The sequence below is a fragment of the Channa argus genome, chromosome 22 (assembly GCF_033026475.1).
Source record: "Channa argus isolate prfri chromosome 22, Channa argus male v1.0, whole genome shotgun sequence".
NCBI classification, from domain to species: domain Eukaryota; kingdom Metazoa; phylum Chordata; class Actinopteri; order Anabantiformes; family Channidae; genus Channa; species Channa argus.
In genome coordinates, this window is record NC_090218.1 from 10,940,195 (window position 1) to 10,963,331 (window position 23,137).

A 23,137-nucleotide genomic window follows, 5' to 3' on the forward strand; every position below is an offset into this window, starting at 1 on the left:
GCTGCTGCCTGAGCTAAAAACTGCACAGTAGCAGCTGAGACACACCTCATGTCTTCACTAGGGGGAGTCAGAGACCTTGTTGAAGGACACACAACTCAAAGCAGACACTGTTTTCCATGTCTGCACCAGAGAAAATGTGTTGGAAATATAAACCACAACACACAGTACTGAATTGTCCAAATGCACGGTGAAAACATACATATAGACCTAAAGCCATAAGGGTCAAAGACAAGTCGAGCTCAGCCTGAAACCTGAGGCGTGGTCTGTCCCAACAAGCTGCAGCTGGGACTCATGGAGTCCAATCAGGAGACAGCAGCCGGGTCTTTATGGTCGGAGCTGCTCGCTGATCCACAAATCCGATGGCTGATCCGTGGAAGCTCGACTTAACCAAACACACCGTCGGGTTCAGGTATTTGTATCAGACTTTCCAGTGGGTGACTTAAAGTGTCACTGTGTTTATGATGATGTAAAGCAGCCTGTCACTGAGGCATTCAGCCTTCTTTGTTGGCTAAACAGGAATTCAGGGTAGGGCAGCTCAGCAAGCCAGCAGATGAGTTTCTGTTTATTGTATACGTTTTGTGTTCCTCAAAATGTGGAGTCCTGCATATTTACAGGCTGGTAAGACAAGAACACAGCATTGTTCAGCCAGAGATCACAGTATGTCTGCACCCTTTACTGTGGTTTGTGGCTTTATTTCAAATTTAAAAAAAGGAAAGGATGGGAGAGGTTTATTGATTCATGATCCGCGCCCAGATAAGAGGCCAGACAGGGACCTTTGGCTTGTAAAGCCATATGTTAGGTCAGCTGAATCCTTTTTGTTTGTTTGTTTTTATACTGAAACCTTGTGGTTTGGGGAAGAAACATTCCGTCCTTCTGTGTGTTTTTGTTTGTTTGGGTGGTTTGTTTGTTGTTTCATTCATTCAGCCTGTTCTACTTCTCATCCCGAGGCATCAAAAACTCCAGTTTGTCCAGTACCTTAGCATTACAGCGCTCTGACCAAATGTTAAAAACCGTCTCTTGTCCAAAGGCAGTGATTAATTTTTACAAGTGCGTTTCTGTGCAAAGATTTTGTCTTTTCATTGAGACCCCGGTACCATCAACTGCCACACTGCATAGTAAGCACTTTAATAATGCTACACAAACATGTCTGACACAGCTTGTACATCGCGGTTCCTCCTTTAGGCAACACCATGCCTTCCACTGTGATAATCTCTCAGCCTCAGCCGATGACGGAGGCCCAAAACACGCAGCACTGGACATCTGGAATATGTGACTGCTGGGATGATGTGCCTGAGTGTAAGTCTTCGTGCATTTGTATTTTTGCCGTTGCAAGAGTTGCACTGTTGCTTGCAGTTGCACATTTACCAGTAATGTGAATTGTGAAAAATGTATTTGTGTTTTTTTTTTTTTTCTCTCCAGATAAGCAGGAAATGTCTAGTTGACATTGAAGGAGTAGTTTGCACATTATTTGTTATAAGGTGACGCTCAAATATATGGTGAAATATACGGAATCAACAATCATTTATTCAGCTTTAAACTAAATTGTAATATGATTCAAAAAGACATTGAAAAACTTAAAACCAGTGAAGGAAAGCTGGTTCGTGCACTTCATCGTGTCATTTTTGTGTTTCTGTTACGGGTTCAGGCTGCTTTGCGTTCTGGTGTTGTCCCTGCTTCGCCTGCAAAACCTCCAAGAAATACGGGGAGCATCTCTGTCTCCCCCTCTTGTACTTATTCGGTGTCTGTGTCCCGGCCATCACTATGTCCATGAGGGTGTCCATGCGGCAACGTTATGGCATCAGAGTAAGGACCATATTTTTATTTAGTTATTTATTGTATTTTATTATTTAAATTGTTGTTTGTTCCCAAAGCTTGGAAGCAGGAATAAGGTCACCTGACTGGGGTTAGGCATCTTGAAACATGACGTCATCTTCTTCCACTTTTTCTTTTGATTGCTCCTCTCAGAAACTGATGATATGCTGTGGGAACCTCTATCTCCCTGTGTCCTCTGTGTCTTCCTCTGTCACACCAACCCCTCACGTGTCCACTTTCACCATGTCTATGAACCTCCTCCGTGGTCTAAGTCTACTCCTCCTGTCCAACAACTCCATCCTCAACATTGCTTTACTGAAATTCTCTGCCTCCATCCTCTGCACGTTCTCTCACTTTGTCTCCAAGCCGTCCAACATGTGAGCAAGACACTGGATTCCAACTTAATTGCCGGTGGTGTCTGTGAATGAGAAGCAGTGTAAAGTGCTTTGAGTACTGACGAAGTAGAAAAAATGTGCAGACCGTTTGATGTGAAGCGTGGGTTTGGATTAAAATAGGGGAAACTTTCATCTACAGGGAAAAAAAAACATCGCTTGCCACAGAATCCATTGCCCAGTCTCTAGCTCTAAGTAGCCAGAACTCTTGCACTACTTCACCTGCCTATGTATCTCTCAGATTTTATCAGTTTTAAGTAATGACTTAAAGAAACCAAGAAACAACCTGGAGGGGAAATACCACTGCTTTTACTTCCTGCCTGTTTTTAACCCAGTTATGGCTTGAAGTTAAAAATTAATAGTCTGTTTTATTTTATTTTTTTGTCTGCAGGGCTCCATGTGTAACGACTGCGTATGTTCGACCTTCTGTACAGGCTGCGTGTGGTGTCAAATGTCCCGAGAAATAAGGAGAAGAAGCGTCCCAATTGTTCTCATCAGTGCCAATCGAACATGACTTCTCCACACGTTTAATCCCCAACGTAATGCAGTGTGACCTGCGAAGGACATCGGTAACACTTTACCCTTTAGACTGAAGCCCTTTTGAAAAAGGACTGGTGACATAAGTTTCTTGTCAAACCCCAGTTGCACCTGTTCCTTAACGTAATAAACCCCATGACTGGAAGCTCACAAGAAATTAAATTTTGCATTTTTTTTTTGTTTGTTTGTTTTTTAATAGGCAGTTATCCACATAAATATGACTTTTTTTCACAGACAAACTTGAAAGCAAACATGCCAGTCCTGCATCGATGCAACAAAATTGCATGATGAAAATTGTATATGTAGTAATTCTCACTTTAAATTGGCTGCAAAATAAAGTCAGCTTATTATGTCTATAATTGTGTCTTTGGGCAAGACACTGAACCCCAAGTTGCTCACGATGGGTCAGGTGACCACCTTGGGGTTGCTGAGCGCTATATAAGTGGGCATTTACCAATTAGCTCGTTACTGCTAAACGCCCCTTTTTAACAATGTTAGTCCGTCTACCAGAGATGCTCTCTGCAGGTCCCTGATGCAGAAAGAACTGAAGCAACAAAAATTCCAATTATCACCAGGTGTAAATAAATCAAATGTCTGATAAATCGAATGTCTGACTAGATAAGGCCTTTGAGGTTGAGTTTTAGAATTGTTTTAGGAAGCTCTGTGCCTGAAGCAGTTTTCCTGTGGTTCAGTAAAACAGGATAACGTCATAGTTGTCTTTCTCCAGGCCGTGACACGGGTTTGGCAGCGATCGTATCATGGCACCACCTTTGTGATGCTCTGCTGCTTTCAAAAAATTATCGTTGAGTAAGGTTCAAGGAGGACGGGATAGACCTGTCTGTCCACTTCGGTTTTAATAAGTGTTTTCTGCATGTATTCGGGAACTGACTGGGGAAATAAAAGCTCCTCAGTCAGTTGTCCTGTCCCAGCTGATGTCTGCGCTGAGTTCCCTCATCACTCAAACACAGGTGAGACAACGGTTTTGTTTAGGATCAGCATTCAATTCAAATACCTGTATGATGAGCTACATACATACAGTAAACATTTACTTGTATGTTTTCTTTCTAAAACATTGGGAAATTTTAGCAAAGTGGAAATAAATTAGTGTGAACATTTTTAAAAGGCGAGATTAGTAGGACATGTGTTTTTATCAAGGCAAATCTTAAGTAAAATAAAAATTGTAACATTTATTGCAGTGAGTCACAACAACTTTATGACTCATGATTGATGGAACAAGCCATGTAATTCTTGCTGCTGCAGATCAATGTCCAGAATGTCGTGTTTTAGATGTCGCATGCATCAAATATGTCCTCTGGATTGCAAGTAGTAACAATCAATTGACCTTTTAGAGAATGTGAGCAGTCAGATAGCCATCAAGTGCTTGGGGCTTTTATCAGCATACAAAGAATCTTTAAGGGCAGGCTTTCTGAGTGAACCAGGACTGTATTTGTCTTCTATAAAATGCACTATGTCCACACAAACAGTTTGAAAAAACTGAAAAGATTCATTTTCATTAGAATAAAACAAATCCATATTGTGATCGGTCACGATTATGGTAAAGCTGCAGTTTGGTTTGGCACCAAAATGACGTGAAAATGTAACAGTATTGCACTTTATTATCAGACAAAAATAAAAATTTGTACATTTCCATAAACGTGACTAAATGTCATTATTGCACAGTCTGTGAAATGTCTTCTTCTGTTTATTAGTAGGACTGCATATAGTATAGGAAAAGTACTCGAAGTGAACATGGGGGTGGTTTGTGAAACTGACAACAGATGAACTTGCACATTGGCTCTTTCAAAATATGTCATGGCGATAAGTTTTTTTTGTTTTTTGTCACAAATCAAGTCTGTCTCTCTTCTAGTTCCTTCTTTAGATGCCATCATGTCTTCCACAATGGTCGTCAGGCAGCCTCAGCCCACAATGGTGGCCCAGAACTCTCAGGAGTGGGGATCGGATATATGTGACTGCTGCGATGATGTGCCCGAATGTAAGTGTCTGTGAAAACCATGTTACGTGAAACTTTCAGATCAAATCCAAATTTGAGAGATGAGGCCTGGAAATAATGAGCCGTTCGTTTCCTTTTATTTCTCAAATAATACCATAAAACGACTTTAATGTGAGTTTCATTAGATCTTGTGTCTTTTGTGATAATGCTGTTATTTTTACGTTCTGGGTTTTTAGGCTGTTTTGCCTTCTGGTGCTTACCGTGCTTCACTTGTGTAACCGCCAAAAAACATGGGGAATGTCTCTGTCTCCCCCTATTGGACTACATTTTCATTGGCGGCTGCATCCCGACCATCACCATGTCCATGAGGGTGTCCATGCGTCAGCGTTATGGCATCAGAGTAAGGACACAGTTTTCTATTTTGCTTTTTTCATGGCTAACATTAATTTCCAAGATTTGGCAGCAGGTATAGTTAACTAGTCGGGGTAGGGGCTAAAGGTCAAGCGGAGGACATACTGGACATCATAAAACACAGGTCAGGCTCAGATTAAGGTGGGAAAACGACATCTGCCAGTAGCGACAAAGAGTTCAAATACAAATTTACAGTTACAGTAGAGATTTTGTGGGGGACTATTGGACCCTAAGCCGTAGCATAAGACCGGAGATCAAGCAGCCGTAAATGGTCTGTTTAGCAAACCGCTTTACCATGTTGCTTCTCATTCACACACTGATGATGGTGGCTACCATGCAAGGACCAGTGTCCTTTGGCAGGACACTTGGACACATAGGCTGGGAGTTGAAGGAAAATGATTCCCCTGTTAACGTAACATCACTGTTTTTTGTCTGCAGGGCTCCATGTGTAACGACTGCGTATGTTCGACCTTCTGTACAGGCTGCGTCTGGTGTCAAATGTCCAGAGAGATGAAGAGACGAAACATCCAGATCGTTATGGTCGGGGCCAAATACAGATAACTTGTTACTAATGTCGAACATTCTAGACACTGATGCTCTTGGGGAAACGATGCAAAATTGTAAAGTGCTCGAATTAGCCACCATCATTGGGAAAGTTCACATCACTGTCATCGTTTTATTTCTTTTTGACGTCATTTTCTTTTGTATTAAGGGGGTTAGTACTTGTTTTAAGCATTTCTTAAAGAATGCTTTCACTGATATTCCACTTGCGTTTTTTTGGTTCTAGTTTGAGTAATACATGGAAACGAATGCCATTAAACGTCCCCGTGACTTCCTCACATCCAAATATCTATATACTGCTGAAAGACGCCGTCAAATAAATCCTCCGGGTGATGTCATCTGAAGGAGGTTTCCGGCTAGAAGCAAATTAATATTTTATTACAGGGAAGCCAGAGGGAAGTTTAACAGCACGAATGTAGATTTACATCCTAAACTAAAGCCAACGAGAGCAAGTTGAAAATTGGTGAAGTTGCCCTTTAATAATTCTGCCCATGTAAAGCCTGTTGAATAGCCTCTGTGCTAAGCTAAATAAATAAACATGCCTTTACTTGTAAAAGTAGGTCAGGTTGGGCACCCAGGCTTCCTTCCTTAAAGAAAAAACTAATTTAAAAATGTCAAGCATGTTTACGAGCACTCATCCGTGCCAGGTGTACAGTTAACTGATTGGATGTTATTACCTGAATAATGTTGCTAAAGGTCTAAAACAGGTCTATGAGACAGACTTCTGTGACTGAAGTTCTTACAATTGGAATCTGCATCCAAAGACTATTTCCATTGGCGAATCACTGTTTTCAACTGTATTAAAATACAATAAAGTTTGGTAATTCAAGGCTTCATGTCATCTCTACTGTATGACAGCTCTTGACAATGTCTTAGAAAACCCACTGCCCCGAGGTCAGACACTGGGGAGCAACAGGAAACACTTACTAACTGAGCCACAGCAGGCGATTGATGTAAATTTAACTCCGACTTTAAGAAAAGCTGGAATAGATCAGGGCACCGTGTGGGTTTGGCAGTGATTATGCATTGGCCCAACCTTCATTGCAATGCTCTGCTGGGTGATGGTCGAAGCGCGCAGGACAAACCGGTTTGTCCAGTTGATTCCCACAGGTGTGTTGACTGCAGGTATTTGTGAAGTCACTGAGTATGAAACCATCTTAGAGAAGACGTCAGCTGGGACACACCGACAGACTCTGAGCTCGCTCATCACTCAATCACAGGTGAGACGACTGTTTTCTTTAGATTTACAACTTAGATTTAGATTGTATATTGGACTATGTACATATTCATTCCATCTAATGATGTGATGTTTTTTCTATGAAATACTTTGCTGCAATGGAAAACAACTTACAAGAATTTATACTTCTAGTTTTACAGTATCTCGCATAAAGTTTCTAATGTGTATTTCTAAGAGATATTTTACCAGTGGTTTGTACTGTATAGAACGGGGATTTTTTTGATAAAAGTTACAAATTAAATTATAGTCACTCAAATTAGATAACAGCAACTTGTTGAATCAACTGACTTTAGTTTAGAATTTTTGAAAAATTGGAGCTTTCTCTTTATTTATGTTACGTAATAGAAGATTTAGGGAGTGTGTGCACAAAGGGTTAAAGACAAATATTCTATCATGTCTATCAGCTTACGTTGAATTCGTGAGGCTGGATACTGAAAGGAAGCCAACTCCTGCGTATCTGTGGAAATAATCATTGTTCTGTCAAACAGCCTTTGGTTTTGCTTAGCAAACTAAGAATGTTCTCTGAATAGAAGTGAGGGGTTGGCTAACAAGGACGTTGGGCTAAGAACATTTCTTTACTTCAAGTTTTTCAAATTATATTTTTAACTCCGCTCGTGAAATTGTTGTTTTCTGATCATGGCTGATGGTAAAAGGTTTGAGTCATAATTTCTACCGTGGCATTGTCAGGGCACCTTCCTTCAGTATGCTCCCAGTACAGTTTAGGCTATAAAATCATTATTTCTATAATTTCAATAAGTGATCTTTGGTAGGAGAAGACGAAGCAAACAGCACATTCATGTATAAAAGTCTGGGGTTTTGCTGACTTTGCCACTCTGACAAATTATATGACAACATGACAGCATTTTCCCTTTTTCTACAAGTGGAGTCCCGATTTCTAGGAATTCTCTAGAACAGGGGTGGGCAACCCATGCTCCTCAAAGGCCACAGGCCTGCTTGCTTTCCAACTATCCCTGATTTTCCCACTGCTCATTGCCGGGATCAGGTGTGTTCAGTCAATCAAAAACTGGGGGATCTGTGGTTAGGGCAGCGCTAGTTGGTCCAACAAGAAGGGCTGCAGCCCTCCAAGTGCATGGGCTGCCCACCCCTGCTCTAGAAGCTTTTTTTCATGATTGCACAAGAGCTGAAATAACCATTTTTCTTGAAAGGACACTTGATGTTTGCCAAAGGCACCGCTGTGTTTGCTTAACCTAATATAAGCAATGTTCACGTATTATTATTCAAGTGGTTGCTCAACAAGACTGACAACAGCCAGTGAACTTGTGTACTGGCTGTACACACACACACACACACACACACACACACACACACACACACACACACACACACACACACACCAATTTCAACACTAGCTTAACATTTTTACTCATGTTAACATAAATCATCTCCGTTACATAAATGAGGATGAGACCATATCATGTCGTGTTTGAAACCTCCAGGTCCATGACCTTCAGATCTTCCATCCTCTAGCAGGGATTAGAGCTCTTGTTTGTTATGGAAATAAACTGAATTCAAGGAGACGACACAGGAAGTGCGACTGACTTATACAGCACGACACCCAGGACCAAAGAGCATAATTTATCGATAACACATCTGATGTCTTCATAGGCACATCGGAGACACAACAACACAAACTAATTCTCAAAAAAAAGCTTGTTAGAGTACAACTGAAATAATAAACTAAGTAACATTTAGAATCAGTAACTTTAAATAACAAAACTCAATTTTCCACACGGTTAATAATACATCCAGGTCCTGTACAAGATCTGACCTTTCATTAGTAAATAATCATTTAGATAAAAAACTGTCTTTATTTAAACGTTTTTAAAAATTCACCTGATCGACTGCGGACATTTTCTTTTCTCATCATAAGGAAAGTGGCAAAGCAACAACTATTGTGAGATTCACAACCATTGAAGCAGCAGGAAACGCAACAAGTTAAAGTGAAATCCCTGAGGTGATGTGTCACTACTTCACAGGCAGAAACAGAAAACTGTGTCACATCGAAGTTTCCTTTTTATTGTTGTCCTAATGTTGGAGCTCAAGACTTTTACTTGTAGGCACTTTATGTTTTAAGCACTTTGCATTAATAAACTTCATGGTTCATCCTTCAGACGCCATCATGAACTCCTCAACAATGATAGTGACGCAGCCTCAGCCAGTGATGGTGGCCCAGGACTCAGAAGAGTGGGGGTCCAAGATTTGTGACTGCTGTCAAGATGTGCCTGAGTGTAAGCATCTGAGCTTCATTTTATTCTGACCATTTATGTAATTATCCTACAGCTTCAACACTATTTTCATATTAGGGTTTTTATTTTTTGTTAGACTGCACCTCTTTCCTCAAACAAAGACACAATTTCCTCAGTGTGACATCAAAATGTGCTTCTCTTTTGCTGTAAATGCATCAAAAAAATGGAAAAGGTATAATCCCAGCTACGTGGGTGTGAAGCTGTTTCATTTCTGAGAAAATGATGATAATTTGGAAAAGAAGGAAAATTGATCCAGTTTCTTCCTCATATTTGTGTCGGTGAAACAACAGTGTCTCTTTGTCTCTGGGTGTCATTAACTGTGTCCTTCTCTGTAACACTTATTTTGCTTCAGGCTGTTTTGCCTTCTGGTGCTGTCCCTGCTTCGCCTGCACGATCTCCAAGAAATACGGGGAGTGTCTCTGTCTCCCCCTGCTGGACATCTTTGGTGGCCTCATCTCCCCCATCACCATGTCCATGAGGGTCTCCATGCGCCAGCGTTACGGCATCAAAGTAAGGACGAGATGTGTTTGTTTGCTGTTTCAACAGCACCATAGAACAATGATTGTGGACCTAACACCGCTGGTTTGTCTCTGCAGGGCACCATGTGCAACGACTGCGTGTGCTCGACCTTCTGCACGTCCTGCGTCTGGTGTCAGATGTCCAGGGAGATGAAGAGAAGGAACATCCCGATCGTTCTGGTCGGAGCCAAATACACATGACCTATCACACCCCGGGAAACGTTCCACCAACATTAAACACTGTAGACTGAAGCCCCGAGAACAATCATAGTGATGTAAAGCCTGAAGAGCCGACTGAAAAAACTCCCCAAACTCCATGAACTCCACTGAGCTTAGCTAAGACCAGTAGCCTATGAAAATGTCCAGCATTATGAAAGCGTACAGGAAATGCATGAAAACGAGATTTGATGTATATTATGACAAAACTCTGCATGTTTCTTTAAAAAAAAAACACTTACTTACTTTCAGAAAACAACTTTCTAATCCTGAAACATGTATTAACTGCTTTTAATAATAATAAATCTGTTTTTTTTTTTTATAGACAACTTCCTTAAAACAAAACTCTCACACTCTTGTAATTGTTTCCCGTGTTCAAACAGAAGCTGCAACCTTCTCCCAGAGTCCTTTTTTTTTTAAATTAACAATTATTCCAGTGTGAGGCTTCCTCCATCAGGGTCAGAAAGGTGAAGCTGGTCGTGTTAGTTTCCACGTTACGCTGCATCCCTCACCCAGAGGTGCCCGCTGAAGTAAATGCTCTAAAATAACATGTAAGAGAAGTGATTTGAAAAAAATCTCTCAAAATTGTCAAATAAATGAAGTGCTGTAGAATAATAAATATCTAAAATATCATAAAGACCAGTGTGATTATGTAACATAGAACGTAGCTCTAAAATGCAGCACTTGCATAAATGTAATCAATTACTTTCCACCTCTGCCCAAATTATACTGTATGAAAAATACGTGATTCATGAAGAATCATCCCGCCAGTTTGGACCAGAGAAACAATTTCAGTCAAGTTTTAAATGTTTCAGCGTCGAAATTTAATGTAAAACCGTCCATTGAGCCAGAAACCCTGCTTCGTACATGATTTATCTTTTTTTTTTATCTTATTAAAACCAAATGAACTCAAATATAATCGTTGTTGCTGTAGAGATGAGCTGCCATGAGTCCACAGTCGTGCTGGATCGTAAATATCCCAAAAAAATCATAGTGTCGAAAACCATCAGACTTTCGTTTAGAAAACGACCATAAAGTAGCGCGCATCAATATTTAGAGGCTAAAGATCAGTGTAGGCTACTTTCTGATGACCGTCTCATGTTGTACTGTAACATTTTTTACGAGACAGTTTTGAACAAACGTATTAAACATTTGATATAAGAGACTAAATCTGTGAAAGTCCGTGAGGTGCAGCGGTTCAGCTCCTCTCAAGGAGCAAATCTTTTTATTTATTTTTTTTAACCTCCACCTCCCTGTCATTACAGAGCTGCATTTACCTTTTAACTTATTAGTCTGATTGTACTTGGTGATGTCATCTTTAATATTTGTAATGATGCTGCAAATAAAAGTTAATCAAATGTGTTGATGGTGTCGTTCTTTAAACGTTAAATTAAAACTTTTTTTCTCCTCGTTGGAAAATTCTGAATCTTTAAATGAACATTTTAAATGTATCATTTTTTTTATGCCTCCACCTGCCATGATGCACGCAACGTCTCTCTGAGGAGAAAACCCACGACACAGTGAAGTCCAACATTGACGGGAGTTGGACTAAAATAATCCACTAGAGGGAGCCACACTCTTTACAATGAGCTGATGTAGGGTCACAGGATGAGGAGCATGGATTTATCTGGAGGACGATTATTAAAACCAACCAACTGCAAATAACCGAGTTTGCTCTACATCATATAATATTTGAGGCAGGTGTCTTATTCTTTTTGTAATGTGCTGGTTGTCTGCCGATAAGGCAAAGTGATGTACATAGTTCTGCAGGGCAATGAAAAAGATGAGAACATGAGAAGAGGAGGATGAAGAAAAAAAAAACATAAAATGTGAAGACGAGGAACAAACAATTAACGAATGTAATCTTCAGTTTATTTCTTAAATTTCAGCGTATGAACCAGTTCACTCAGTACAATTTCATGTTTTATTGTTGTTTTATGGTCTAATTTCTGTTACACATCTGTGATACAAAAATGTGTTTCTTTACAGATGTATGCAAAAGTTTGCGTCCACTTATTTTGAAATTGCAAAAACATTAATTAAAGAAAGCAAACGTGTAATTTGTTTATAAATTGTGCATAAAATATTTTGTTGATTCAAAAAATAAATAAATCTTTGTTTCACTATTTTCAAACTTCTCCCTGCAGCTGTAAATGCAAAAGCAAACGCCAAACCAAACCAAACCAAACCACTCTGCCCTGATTTTCCTGGTCTGTTTTTAACGTCTGCATGAGGGTTTGATGTGTCTCTGGGCAAGACACTGAACCCCCAACAGCCCATTCCCCTCCCCAGCTGTGCAGTGCCGGTCCAAGCCCTGTAGAACTGGGGAGGGTTGCGTCAGGAAGGACATCCGCTGTAAAAACTGCCAAATAAACATGCGGACAATGATCCGCTGTGGCGACCCTGAACTCACGGTATAAACCGAAAGGACAAAAAGATGAGGGTTTGACCACCTCGTGCACGGCTCCCTCTAGCTGTAGAAGTTGTAAAAACCTACTTTACACTATACCCTGCTTCCTTTTAGAAAGTCACCAAGCTCAGTTAAATGATCCAAATCACTCAAAACACCTAAAAAAAGACAAAAAAAAAAAGGCCAGAAAAGACAAATGGCAGCAACAAATAAACACACAATTACTCAAAAGAGTAATCAGACACAACATGACCTTCAATAATGCCTCACCTGTAGTCTTTTGCCTGTGTGTCCCAGGGGCCCAGTTCTTCAAAATCTGTTTTTATTTTTTTTTTCTCAGAACTGGATATTACACCTGTGTTCATCACGTGGACCCTGGTTTTGTGTTTTTCCTCCTATGGCCAACACATGATTAATAACATCTTTTCTGTGTGGGCAGCCTAATGTTTGCCAAGACACATAGCCGAGGACTGAGATGGAAGCCATTTGACCTCGTTTTGTGTCGCTCGGTTTGGGCGGCGAACTGAAGGAGTCACTATCATGTCATATTTTGTCAAATTACTCCCAGTGAACATTACTCCCATTAGCGTTCGTTCCAGCAGAGGCGATCCCTCCTGTCTGCTGGCAAACTTGGCCCTGCTATTCACTGTAAGCTGCTCAGTGGGCTGTTTTTAATGGGATTATAATGACAGTTATGGTTTGCAAGAATTGATGTTTGTGACTTTTACGAGGTGTGATTGAAGGGGCGGGTCCAGGCGGCTCATAAAGACTGCAGGAATGTTAATTGGTCGAGGCCACTGCTGCCCTCTTTGTTCTGCTCGCTCATACTGGGCTTCTGTTGTGCCCGTTAAAGGCCAAAGAACTCATTTAAAATCTGTGACTTAACCCTCCCACACACACACACACACACACCATCCCCTCCACACCCTTTCTTTTCTTCTGGCTTTTTCTTTTCCTCCTCTCATTTCCTCCATGTTGCTTAATCAGGTGGTTGGTACCCTCCCCCCCCTCGCCAGCACTCGCCACCCCCACCGGGTTTGATCCAGTGTTGGGGGGAGTAATTTTGTCACAGTTTTTTTCCTGTGACCACACAGACGACTGCACGTCCAGGCAGAAGACTGACGGAGGTTTCAGAACAATAATAACACGATTAAATGGTGTTTTTAAATGTGAAATCGATTAACATCTTATTGTCCTGTCTAACTTGAATCTACCGTGGCTTTTTCTTATTTCAATACATGAACTGCAATTTCTGCTAATTTTGCAGAACAAATATGCTGCAAACATGCTCAATGTTAAAGGGCGACTTCACCCATTTTGAGTTTGCTCTCTGTTGCTTTAGTTTAGGGTGTAAATGTACATTCATGCTTTGAAACTTCCCTCTGACTTCACTATGTTAAATATTGCTCTGCTTCTAGCTAAAAAAAAAAAAACCCTCGGGATGACATCACCCGGAGGAGTTTTTCATCATTAGGAATTCAGGTGATTTCATCTGGAGGAGCTCTGGAAAACCAGGATTACAAGCTGATCAAATGATGTGATCTGGAGTCACTTTTTAGCTAGACTTAGAGAGACATCTGACAAATTAGAACCAAAACAAGCAAACTTAATATTAGTGAAAGCGTCCTTTAATAAGCAGATACCTTTATCATGTTCACAGCTTCGAATTTTAGCATGCTAATATATGCTAATTAGCGGGAAACACACTGTAAGAGGATGAAGACCAATTAAGTTCAGTCAGTTATTGCCTTTGTTAATGTCTTAATCCCAAAAGAGAAAATATTCTTTAGCATATTGTTTAGCATATCTGTTGCCCCTGGTTGATGTTTAAGAGTAAAAATCCTGTAAAACCAGTCAAACTGACCACAAAGTAAAAAAAAAAAACACACTGTTTTATTCATTCTCTCATCTAAAAAAACTGTAAAACCAGTTCATGTTTATGCATTTGTAGGTATTTGGTCAAAACCACTTTCACCAATCAGTATTCTGACCTCTGAACGTCATGACGATCCAGCCTGTGGGGAGCCTAAATATTTAGGCACAGTTGTACAGTCATGCAACTGTCTGGATGATTCAATCTGTGCCCGAGCGTTGAAGTGGCCGACGACACTCACACAGAATCAGCTGCCAGCGTCGCTGACGGGGCCTTCGCACATCCATCGTTCCAGGCTCGTTTCCTGCTCCTGCTTGGCTCTTTTTCCAGATGGATATGCAGTTGTCTCTCTCTCTTCCTCTGTTATTTCATTTTTTTTTCACTTTATCTTCATTCCTCAGGATTTTACATTTTTTTTAAAACCAATCTGCCAAGAAGCTGAAATCTGTTAAAGTCAGTACTTATGTCATTACAATGTGGTTTTGGTCCCTGTCTATAAAACTCAACAATGTTATTACAGACATGTCTGAAACATAGATGGATTACGGAACATGCCACCTGGACCTAGGATCCTAGAAGTCAGGGCCTTTTAAGTTACTGTTCTTTCCTTTTTTAAAGGGATCAGATCAAACGACCACAAAACGACTCAAAAATGACCTGAATTTATCCCAAAGAGCCACAAAATAATCAAAAATAGTAAAAAAAAAAGGTTCAAAATAAATATTTATTTCCGGTTAAAATGAATAAAGTCTGAACGAGGCTTGAGGTGGAAATCAGGGGTCAGGAGATGGATTTGAACCTGGACTAAACAGGGGATCTTCCTGATTGTCCCTGTCTGTCCAAAGGTTTCCACCATGACAGATAGACACAGAATCTCTCTATAATTTCCTGGGGAAGTGTTCCCTTTTAAAGACAAGGTTGGAGTTGCCAGGAGGGGTGGGTTGGGGGGGGGGGAGTCGGTTGATAACAGCTCAGGTTAAGATGAGGCGGGAGGGGGAGGCGTAGTCCGACACACGCTATCAGACGCCGGGCCTCCAAGCAAACAAACAGTTCTGACCTCTGAAAGCAATGGCAGCAGGGAGCAGCTGATAGGGGGAGACGGATAGGTGGAGATTGGCGATGGTGCAGCGAGTGTGTGTGTGTGTGTGTTTGTGTGTGCAGGGGAGGAAGAGAGCAGGGGGGGCAAAGGGGCTTGCAGGGCAGCAATTATCTGATCCCCCCCCCATGTCTGTTAAAATCAGGAGGCAGTCAGGCTGTGGGTGCATGTGCGAGTGGTAGTTTGGTGAATTTTAGGCGACAATCAAGGGACACACGTGGCCTGTGGTTTAGATCGAACAATTCATGTCATCCATGTCCGTCCTACTTTATGTTTAACCCCCCGCCCCCCCGTACTCACGCTACAGCCTCACACACATTTGTATTTGAACGACCATCTAATACAGAAAAAGGAAAATGTGTGCAACCAACTGCTTCAAATGAACAGCACCAATACCTGTCAGTTTGTTGGATGTAGTTTTCGGCCACTTTGCAGATGCAAATATCCGAGCTGCACACGCACATCTGTAGCTGTTTTAATCAAGCTTTAGATCCTCAGGTGTTGCAGCAAACGGCACTTGGCCTCTAGAAACTCAGGGTTCTGGTTCTTTATTTGACCTTTGACCTGTGTTTAAACTTGCATGAACATGTAATTTTTAAAGTATTTTATGTTTGCTGAAAGCACAGGAATATTTATTGTTGATGAGCTGTGGACGGGATTTGATTTGCCTTCAAACTTTATGGATGAGGCCTGTGTGTTTGTGTGTTTGTGTGTTTGTGTGTGTGTGTGTCTATGTAAGTGCATTTGCCTGTGACACAGAGACAAATGAGGAAAGTGAGGAGGTGTGTGTGTGTGTGTGTGTGTGGTGGGGTGGGGGGGGCAGCAGAGGAGAGTTCAGTGAGGGGGAGGGCGGGTCAACAAATTCTTTGATTACTGAAGCTTGTCATTCAGATAGTGAAGAACCCCAACACATCGAAGGGCAACACAGACACATTTCCACGGTGGAGTGAGATCTAATCACAACTTTTAATCACTTACTTATCTCACTGTTGCCCCCCCCACCACCCACCCTTGATTCTATATAAATCATCTTAACTGCAGTCTTGTTAGAAGCTCTGTGTGTTCTTTTATTATTCTTATTGTGTTTGGAGATGTTGATAATCATTTATGGAACTGGATACTGGTTTGTCGCATAAAACCAGTAACAGACTTTGGGCTGTGGCATTTTGTAAACTGGAATAAAAGGTTTTGTTTAAACCTGGAATAATTTACCAGCTTTTGCTACATTAACTATTTTTGTTTTTGTTTTTTTTCACCTTGAATCGCTCATATTTTAATTTTGCTTGCAATGTTTCATCTTAATGACGTTTGTGATTTTGTGAGACTGGTAGATATGGCAGAAATGTGTGTGCTGCTTCACTATTATGTGGTGAATTTATTTAATTCTTTCTTTCACAAATGGTCTGTTTTAGCTTGAAATATCATTGTGGATTAATTTGGTAGTTTTAACAGTTTTAAGATTAGATTCCACTTCCAAGTAAAGTTGTGATTGTCATTAAGTGTGTGCAGAGTACAGTGCATATACAGAATGACGTATATGGGTATTTACAGTATATATGAACTCTTTTATAGTAGTTTTACCACATAGTAAAATACCAAATAATGATATTTTATGCATCTCAATAGTAACAGAATATAATAAAGGAATATAAGTGAAAGCACTGTCTGTAACATTCAGACATTATATAGATATATTATATAGACACTATAAAAAATGTATGTATTTTGTTTAATTTTTATTACAACAAACTGCAGCACGTGTGTTCTAATCTAAACAAGAAATCATGTCGCATTTATACAGGAGAACAACAGTGGCATTCACAGGAGTGTTGGTGGAGGGTTTTCTGTTTCCTTCCATCGGGGGGCAGCACTGAGGCTCAGACAGGGGTCTTGTGCAGTGGATCTCCACTGTTGTTAGTGTTGATATACGGCTGCTGAAACAACCTCTAAGTGCATCTCAAGGTTCATTGAAGGGGTGAATAGGATCTATAACTCTTTGACGTGGCTGTCGTCTCTTGTGCTGCATCGCCGGAGAGAAATCAGTGACTGTGTTCAGGCCTTACAACCAGCAGAAACACGTCTTCCATTTGGCTGCAAGTGATGTTGGAGCAGCAGCTGTTTCTTACGCATGTCTGTATTTTGTGTTTTTGATGTTTGTTGATTAGATCAATAAAAATGTCCTTGCTGAACGTCCAAAAATGGGATGTTTGGGAATGTGGACCATTTGAGAGCAATAATGCTTTAGTCTTGTGATCCTTGATCTAAACTGTTTTTCTGTCAGTCAGAATAAATGGTCAAATTTATCATCTATATTTTTGTACTATTATGAAGATGGAATGAAGTAAATGCTGCAAATTTTCAGGACTAATAAACATCATCAACTCAAATGAATATGTACAGAAATAATCCGTTTTTTTGATATTGTTCATATGAAAGTATAATCGGTTTTAGAAAATGTAAAAAGCATGTAGTGACTTCTCATCTTTACTCTGCACCTTTTGCATTTTCGCTGCAAATTCAGGTGATGCAAATCAAAGGAATCCGATGGCTGCGAGCTTTTTCGGCGTCCCAGGAGGAGCAGCCCCCGGCTGCTCCAACATCTGCAGACAGCCCGAATGTGTGTTACGCAGAGAGTGCGGCCTTGCTGGAATTACCTTTCACAGTCTGCAGGAGTTTAAACTGTCCAGAGCAACCGGGGGGTGGGTGGGTGGGTGGGGGGGGGGGGGAGGTCAGCGCCATCAGTGTTAGCAACACTCACAACAACAAAAACTATAAAACAAACAAAAAAAAACAACTTTGAACACAATATTTTAGGAACGTTTCCTAAACTTGTCTCATTTGGACCTCACTTGTCGCCACGTGAAGCTCTGGAACATTCTTTTTGTACATGGCCATGAGCAGATTGTGCCACAAACGTCTTCAGATTTGAAAAAAAAAAAAAATCTACACTTAATTTCACAAACTTACTGTGTGTTGTGTGACCATCTCCACATTTAGTGCAATTTGTGCCTGGGCCTGTTTTTCCTTTGACGTGATTACACGAAGTTTTGATTCCTGAGCTGAATAATTGGCAGGCTGCTGCCTGTTGCTGAGTGCTGCACTTTGTGATAATCTGGGCTCATTTATCATCCGTCAGCTCAAAAACACACCGTTCCTCCTGCTTTGGGGCAGTGAGCTGTAAAGTGACCAGACTCCACATCTTTGCCTGAAACTGCTGTATAAATATGTATTTATCCCACTTTCACGGAGTGTTGGAGTTTAACCCACATTGTTAAATTAAAACACAGAGAGACCTCAGAGCTGTTGTTTCCAGAAATGATTTTTAGAAAGTATTAATCTGCTGTTGTAATTATGACAAACTCCTGCATAATGTCCACAATCTGTTTTCTTGTGCAGCCCCAGCCCCAGTAGAAGAACAACTACTTACACCTTCTAAATAAAAGTATCATTGTCACAGTGAAATACTAACAGAAAGTCCCTGTTATTACATTATATTATTATATTTTCAGAAGGATATACATTTTGTTATTGGATGATAGTGATTGATGCATTAGTGTATAAACTTGAGTAATGTTGCAGCTGGAAATGGTGGAGCTGATTTAAGGTGGAGTTAATCTATAATAATACATTATTATAGTTCTGTTATGTTTTGTATCACGAATAACTGCAAATTCACTACAGCTGTCACTCGTAAAAAGTACAATAGCTCTTTCTTCGAATAACGAAAATGAGAAGGTAAATACTCCTAACTTGAGTACAGCACTAAAGTACTACTAAGATACTAAAATTCCGTCCTAATGTGAAAATTTCTCACTTCCTGTGGACAGAGAAGTCGTCCTCTTCTAAAATTACATTCAGGCCAAAACCTACAACGTCACATTGAGACATCTCACTTTCTGGTGTATTTTTAGTTTTTTTTTTTTTTTTTTGCTGTGCAGGTCTCCCTGACCCACAACAGCCACTAACTACCCTCACTAACCCCACCAGCCCCCACCCACACCCTCACCTCCACCTCCACCTCCAGCCCCCCGAAAAGCTAGACTCATTGTCACCGTGGTGATTGGTAGACTAAACAGCGAGCAATGCTCACCAGATCCACAGCTCACTGGAGCTTTAGCAACATTAAGACTCTACAAGAAAACAAGACAAGAAAATGGGTGACCCCCTCCCCACCACCCCCCAGCTTCCTCACACTCTCTATTTTAAGCATGCAATTACACACATTCACATACACAGACGCCTATATTCTCAGCATTCTTCGACCAGTAAACAAACGGGCTGAACAGATGCATCACCCCTCAGCAGGCGAACAGAATCGGAGGGCTGAGAATGTTTACACGGTCCTGTCACCGTCAGAGGCCTCGAGCCTGGACAAAAACTACTAATATGAAGAACTGCTACATAAGTCCACTTTCCAACTACCTTGTGAATTTTGTGTGTCTTTTTTTTTTTTTTTTTTAAACATTAAAATGAATTCACTGCAAAAAGTCTCGATGTCAGTGAGTTGTGGTGTTTTATTCAAATTCATGCACAAACCAAATGTCTGGAGGCAGAACTTTTACAAAAATGTAAAGTTGTACATGAGGTACTTCCAGATAGTTTTTAGAAGCACTGTTACAAATATATATAGATATATTTATGTGTTCAAAAGGTTTTAAAGATATTCTAATGTATTTAAATGAACTTGCTTGGTACAAAGTTATGTTTTAAATTGCGTAGAAAGGAATGAACACTATGGCCATATTTTAATAACAAACATTATGCAGGACACCAAAACATGTTTTATGTGGAATATATGGTTATTTTATATAATGAATACTCAAATATTACAATTTAAAAATAAATAAATGACTACATAAATATTATATATGTTTAAAACCATTAGTTTTGCTGCAGATTTGTGTTGGGACACTGTGTAAAAGTGTAAACAAAGGTTGAATGTAATTATTTTCTAGTTCTATTTGCAACTCGTACGTTGAAACAGAAAATAATTGATTTTTGCAAAAACAAATATTTGCCCATTTTGAATTTGATAGCAGCAACAAGTCTCAGAAACTTTGCCTCAACATAAACTACATTTCTAAACAAACGATTGGAAATGTTGTATAGTGCTATAACAAAAAACAAATCCACAAAAATGTGGATCATGTCACAACTAATGAGGTTTAATAGCAACACGTCAGTAACGTGTTTTGGTATTTTTAAAAAAGTTTTTACATGTTCATACAATATTGTATTGTATAACTATTTGATATTCAGGCTCATGTAGGGACATATCAGAGTGTTGTATTACCACCTCAGTCAATTGTTTGCAATGTCCTAATCTCAGTCGTTGATTTCTGTCCTAGTTTTTAGCCAATCAACACAACATACAGTGGAATTACATCAGAAAATGCTTCACAATAACAGCTTCAATGAGAAATGAAAGATGATCTCTGGACATGGATCTTTTTATTCTTCTCCTGACTGAGGATTTTTAACCTTTTCTCAGTTCAGTGAGCTTTTGGCTGACAATCTGTTTTGGCGTCCTAACACCTGGCTCGGTCTCGCTGTTTGAACGTCCCGGGACATTCGAAGAAAAACACTGTTGCTGCGTCCTGACTATGCAATGTCGAAAACCTGGATAAAGTCAGTAGAATTTGAATCAAGAATATTTTGACAAGTTCAGAGCATCAAGAATGAACCATGGTGGACAGACTTCATGCTTCATAATGGATAAATCTACGGCCATCATTTGGATAACATAAAATAATACTTGATCCCCAAGGGAAATCCCAGTAAGTGGGCTCTTGGCCATCCGAAACTAGAGAGGAACGTTTCTTTCCTTGTTCTGAGCCAGGACCACGCATGAAACTGGCACCAAGGTTTCCCATTTATCTGCCTTAAATAAAGATTTCAGGGTTGAGCTGACCCTGGCTAAACAACGGGTTTTCTGTGCAGCACTTGGACGATTCATGGGACTGACTGAATGAGAACCATCCAGCAGACATGTTGGAGTCCCCACGGCCCCGGATATGAACGAGCTGACCGCATTCTACCGTGACTCCACATCAGTCAAAAAGATATACGCCACTTCCTACTCACACACACACACACACACACACACTCAGAAAAAGCCTCCATCCCCGTCTCCATCAGTCAAGTCCTGCGGCCAATGAACTTCCATCGTCTCCAAGGTTGATAACAAGCCTCTTAAGCTTGGCGGCTAATCAAGCTCAAAGGAGGGAAAGAAGGGGAGATAGTGGAGGAGAACAAGAGGTCTGCTGGTGGATATGGTGATGTCTCTCTCTCCCCCTCTCTTCCCTCTTCATTTTCAATTTTCCCTTATCTTCCTCTCTCCACAGGGGGAGGCGGAGGGAGGCCTAATAGCTCACAAGGGGGCTGTGGACCACATACCAGTCATTTACTTAAACTGGAGAGAGAGAGAGAGAAAAAAAAGGTCCTGATAAATCATCCAGGGTCACATGGCTTCCATGTTCCCCTGAAATATGGAGATAGAAAGCGAGGAGAAAAAAAAATGAAAGAATGGACCAAAAAGCAACAGGAATCTGTCTCAGATGTCCGTCTCGCCTTTGATGTCTGTCCCATCAGACAAACATTATGAAGCTGAAATAAACAGAAACAAGTGGCAGCAGTTTGCACTTGAGTTCAACTCTTCCTCAACTCGCTCCAAGAAGCTTTGCTCTGCACTGAAACGTAAATCAGACTTAATTTGGCTACTGTGGTTCATGTGGTGCTTTATTTCACAATCTTTTAAAGGAAGTTTGTAGTTTTTATAATCTGCGATTGCCCAACTGACATCTCTCCTTCTCAGAAAGATTAATACAACTATGGGTGGAAATGGAGCTGTGAGAACAGCGTTTTACTGCTGACTAATCTCCCTCAAATTTTTCCCCGTCTTGTCTTTTTTCTTGTTCTTTCACAACTTTCCCTTCTCTGACATCTCACTCCTTTATTTCTAATCGCTTCCTATAAACAAGTACGTGGTATCGTCATGGCTCCGCTCCATGACAATGACGTATTGTGGGGAAATTAGGAGCAGCAAAATATATCAGTAGTGGGAAAAACGAATAGGACAAGACTACGTTTTTCGGTTACGAAGTGGTGCTAAAGCTGCATTCATGTTTACCGTCATAGTTTAGACCTCTAGCATGCTAACTTGTGCTAATTAACAGTAGATGTTCAGTTTTTGACCTGATAATGGAGCAATAATAATAATAATAATAATGATAATAATAATAATAATAATAATGCGTTGCAGTTCATTCTCTGGGAAGTATGAATGTTTGTCCCACATTTAATTGCCATCAGAAGGCTGCTGAGATACTTTAATAAATCCACAGATGTCCCCCTCGTGGCTGACTTATGAGACGAATCAGGGGAGGAAATATCTGTATGTAAATATCTGTACAAAGTATTGGCCCAGTTACTAGTTACTTTACTGGCTAATCAAAGTTTTGCCCGCTGATGTTTATTTCTCTATATAACAGAAATAGTGTTATTTGGCACTAGATGTTTAGGTTCAAACACTGGATGAGAAGACCTGATACCAAATAATAACCCGCAAACAACAAACATGGCCGGACTGCTTACCAACAGGGCCCAGGGCTTGAGTTTGTTGCCAGGTCCCTTGTTGGCAACAAGGTATTTTAAGGTGATTGAAACAATTTGACAAAACTGGACTTGAATTTAATCCATCTTGACTGGTGCAAATTTCAAACTATTTTGCAACAGATCAAATAATGGCAACCTAAGTTAAACTCGGCCACTGGTTGAAGAACTGTTAATGTTATTTCATCGGTTACCTGTAGAGGCTCACAGAGTTCCTCTCACCGTCTTTCTCGTCTTCACTGTCT

General features: G+C 40.4%; 3 protein-coding genes across 4 annotated transcripts; all 3 read left to right on the top strand.

The window, feature by feature from the left end:
- The first annotated feature begins 295 nt into the window (after positions 1 to 295).
- LOC137107771 (cornifelin homolog B-like) lies at positions 296 to 3,413 on the top strand. The gene is made up of 4 exons (XM_067491749.1): positions 296 to 409; positions 1,183 to 1,296; positions 1,646 to 1,803; positions 2,596 to 3,413. Exons 2-4 carry the CDS (start codon positions 1,191 to 1,193, stop codon positions 2,716 to 2,718), a joined length of 387 nt encoding a protein of 128 aa, XP_067347850.1. The 5' UTR covers positions 296 to 409; positions 1,183 to 1,190; the 3' UTR covers positions 2,719 to 3,413.
- Positions 3,414 to 3,552: 139 nt separating this feature from the next.
- Positions 3,553 to 6,494, top strand: LOC137107766 (cornifelin homolog B-like). Its single transcript, XM_067491743.1, has 4 exons — positions 3,553 to 3,709; positions 4,609 to 4,734; positions 4,929 to 5,092; positions 5,542 to 6,494. Exons 1-4 carry the CDS (start codon positions 3,613 to 3,615, stop codon positions 5,662 to 5,664), a joined length of 510 nt encoding a protein of 169 aa, XP_067347844.1. The 5' UTR covers positions 3,553 to 3,612; the 3' UTR covers positions 5,665 to 6,494.
- Positions 6,495 to 6,638: 144 nt separating this feature from the next.
- LOC137107770 (cornifelin homolog B-like) lies at positions 6,639 to 11,264 on the top strand. Of its 2 annotated transcripts, none has more exons than XM_067491747.1 (4): positions 6,639 to 6,884; positions 9,034 to 9,150; positions 9,521 to 9,678; positions 9,765 to 11,264. In XM_067491747.1, the coding sequence occupies exons 2-4, from the start codon at positions 9,042 to 9,044 to the stop codon at positions 9,885 to 9,887; spliced, it is 390 nt and encodes a 129-aa protein (XP_067347848.1). In that variant the 5' UTR covers positions 6,639 to 6,884; positions 9,034 to 9,041; the 3' UTR covers positions 9,888 to 11,264. The 2 variants fall into 2 exon arrangements, with proteins under 2 accessions (XP_067347848.1, XP_067347849.1); XM_067491748.1 differs by lacking the exon at positions 6,639 to 6,884 and adding an exon at positions 8,818 to 8,876.
- Positions 11,265 to 23,137: the final 11,873 nt, after the last annotated feature.